Genomic DNA, 2,573 nt, shown 5'->3' on the forward strand with positions numbered 1-2,573 from the left:
TCAACTAAAATTGACCACTCTTTAATAACAATATTATACTGTTTACCTGTTTCAATGAAGCATCTGTTAACTTATTTTTACTAAACTCTTTACATGTACATCTCTAGTATTAAAATTGAATCATTAATGTTAAACGCATGTGTTCTTTTGATTATATAGCCACAATATTGAAAGCAATAACTGCCACAATCCTTATTTAATGTTTCTCTCTATTTTTTCTTGAATGAATGAATAAGCCATGACATTTACAATTATAATTATTTTGTAAGTACTCATGAGGCTGGCAGAGAACTGTCCCATTGTGACAATTTGGTATGGCAGTCATTACACAGTGCTGACAAACCGTGCAATATCACAAAGAAAAAATGAACATATGTTAACTAATAAAATATCACCAAATGAAAGTATTTGTGTGATTCATCTTAGTGACGAAGAAAAAAGTAATGGATTATGAACAATAAGGAAACTGAGAAAGAGCCAATAATATTAATGATCCATACAGACATGTAGAACAAGAGGAATACATATTAGATGATGAAGGTTGATAATTGTGCACAATTCCCAGTCCGTTCACAGATCAAGATCTGAAATCCAGAGAACAGAAAATCTACACATTTGCCTAGATTTTTAGAAAAGCACTGTTAGGCTTTCTTGAGCTATTCCAGGTTGTGTGTTGTCAGTATTTGTTGGTAAGTTGAAGGAGCTGACAGACCTTCAGCAACAGTGGGAATAAGGACAAATCACTGACCACTAGACAAGATGTGGACTTAGTTCATATCCAACAGTCACAGAAGTATTTCAAAGTCTTGCCAGAAACTAAAGTTGCAAACTTATCCTATGAAATCAAGGCTATTTTCATGAACAGTATGACATTTTAACATGATAAACAAAATATGGGCAAGTCTATTAGAAAATGAGAAAGATGGAGATTTCTTGAGTTTCAGATCATAAATATAGAACATACTATAGAGAACATAAACATAGACAAGTTTATATATATATAATTATATTCCCTAAGAACAGTAACTACTATTATTCTCATTAATAAGAATGATTTAATAATATTAAAATTTATAGTTATAATAAAATTATTTTTTCCATATATTATCTAGTGTACATCTCATAATGATCTTAGGAATAGAAAAGGCCATACTTATTAGCACAACATGGCCAAGAAAACTCCAAATTTTCAGTGCCGATGATTAACTGAAATTATATATCTAGAAAGTGAAATAATTAGAAATTTAACCCAATGATCACACCCCAAATATTTTACTTCTCATATACTAAATTATTGTTTCATTGGGAAAACTGGAGGGTAGAAGATATTTAAAGCCTTCTCCCAAATCTAAACTTACGGAGAATTCCTAGACGAATCTGCTTTGTCCTGACACTATAGACAATAGGGTTAAGCACTGGGGGAAGAAGCAAGTAAATGTCAGCCATAAGGGTGTGGACTATGGGAGACAGGTGCTTCCCAAAGCGATGGACCATTGATACACCAATAACAGGCACAAAAAAGATAAGCACCACACTGATATGGGACACACATGTGTTGAGTGCCTTTAGCCGCTCTTCACGAGATGCAATGCCCAGCACAGCATTCAGAATCAGGACATAAGAAAGAAGAATGAAGAGAGAATCCACACCCAGTGTGGCGATAACAACACACAGCCCATAAACACTGTTGACCCTGGCATCTGAACAGGATAATTTCAGAACATCCTGATGCAGGCAGAAGGCATGAGAGAGAGCATTGACATGGCAGTAGTGATAGCGCCTCAGTAGCAATGGTGTAGGGAGTACCACTCCCATGCTTCTGAACAAGCAGGCCAAGCCAATCTTGACTATTATACTATTGGTGAGGATGGTGGTATAGTGCAGTGGACGGCAGATAGCAACAAAACGGTCAAAGGCCATGGCCAACAGCACTGAGGACTCCAAAAACGTGAATGTGTGTATGAAGAAGAGCTGAGCATAGCAAGCACTTGCCTGGATTTCCCGAACATCCAACCATAACACAGCAAGCATGGTAGGAAGTGTGGACAGGGACATACCGAGGTCAGTGAGTGCCAAGATGGAAAGGAAGTAATACATGGGCTGGTGGAGTGAGGACTCTACCCAAACGACAGAGAGAATAGTAACGTTACCAACAAATGCTACCAAGTACGCAAAACAGAATGGGATTGAGAGCCAAGAGTGAACATACTCCAGTCCAGGAAATCCCTTCAGGATAAATAAAGGCTCCATAGTATCACTGTTGTTCCAGACCACCATGACGATGCTTGGCAGAGGGAATATTTTCTGTTATTCTTTTTTATGTTGTGAACAAAAGCTGTGCAATCAGGATACACCTCTTTCCCCTGACTTTGCAAAGAAAGGAAATGACTCTTACGGTTCACAGGTAAGAAACATTCCCTGGTAATCAAGAGCATCGAACTCTGAAAGAAAATGTGCACCACACAAATCCAGTCAACTCTGATAAGTATTCTGATGGGTTTGCTTAGCGGTCACTGAAAAAAATGAAGCTGCAAGAGAGAAGAGAAAGAAATCTTTACTGTGTATTATAACAA

General features: G+C 37.3%; 1 protein-coding gene across 1 annotated transcript; it reads right to left on the bottom strand.

The window, feature by feature from the left end:
• Positions 1-1,329: 1,329 nt before the first annotated feature.
• On the bottom strand, positions 1,330-2,277 carry LOC311182358 (olfactory receptor 51L1; the record flags this gene model as incomplete). Its single annotated transcript, XM_084251087.1, has 1 exon — positions 1,330-2,277. One exon carries the CDS (start codon positions 2,275-2,277, stop codon positions 1,330-1,332), a length of 948 nt encoding a protein of 315 aa, XP_084107213.1.
• Between the last annotated feature and the right edge of the window lie 296 nt (positions 2,278-2,573).

This window comes from Talpa europaea (genome assembly GCF_964194135.1).
Source record: "Talpa europaea genome assembly, chromosome: 1".
Taxonomy (NCBI): Eukaryota; Metazoa; Chordata; class Mammalia; order Eulipotyphla; family Talpidae; genus Talpa; species Talpa europaea.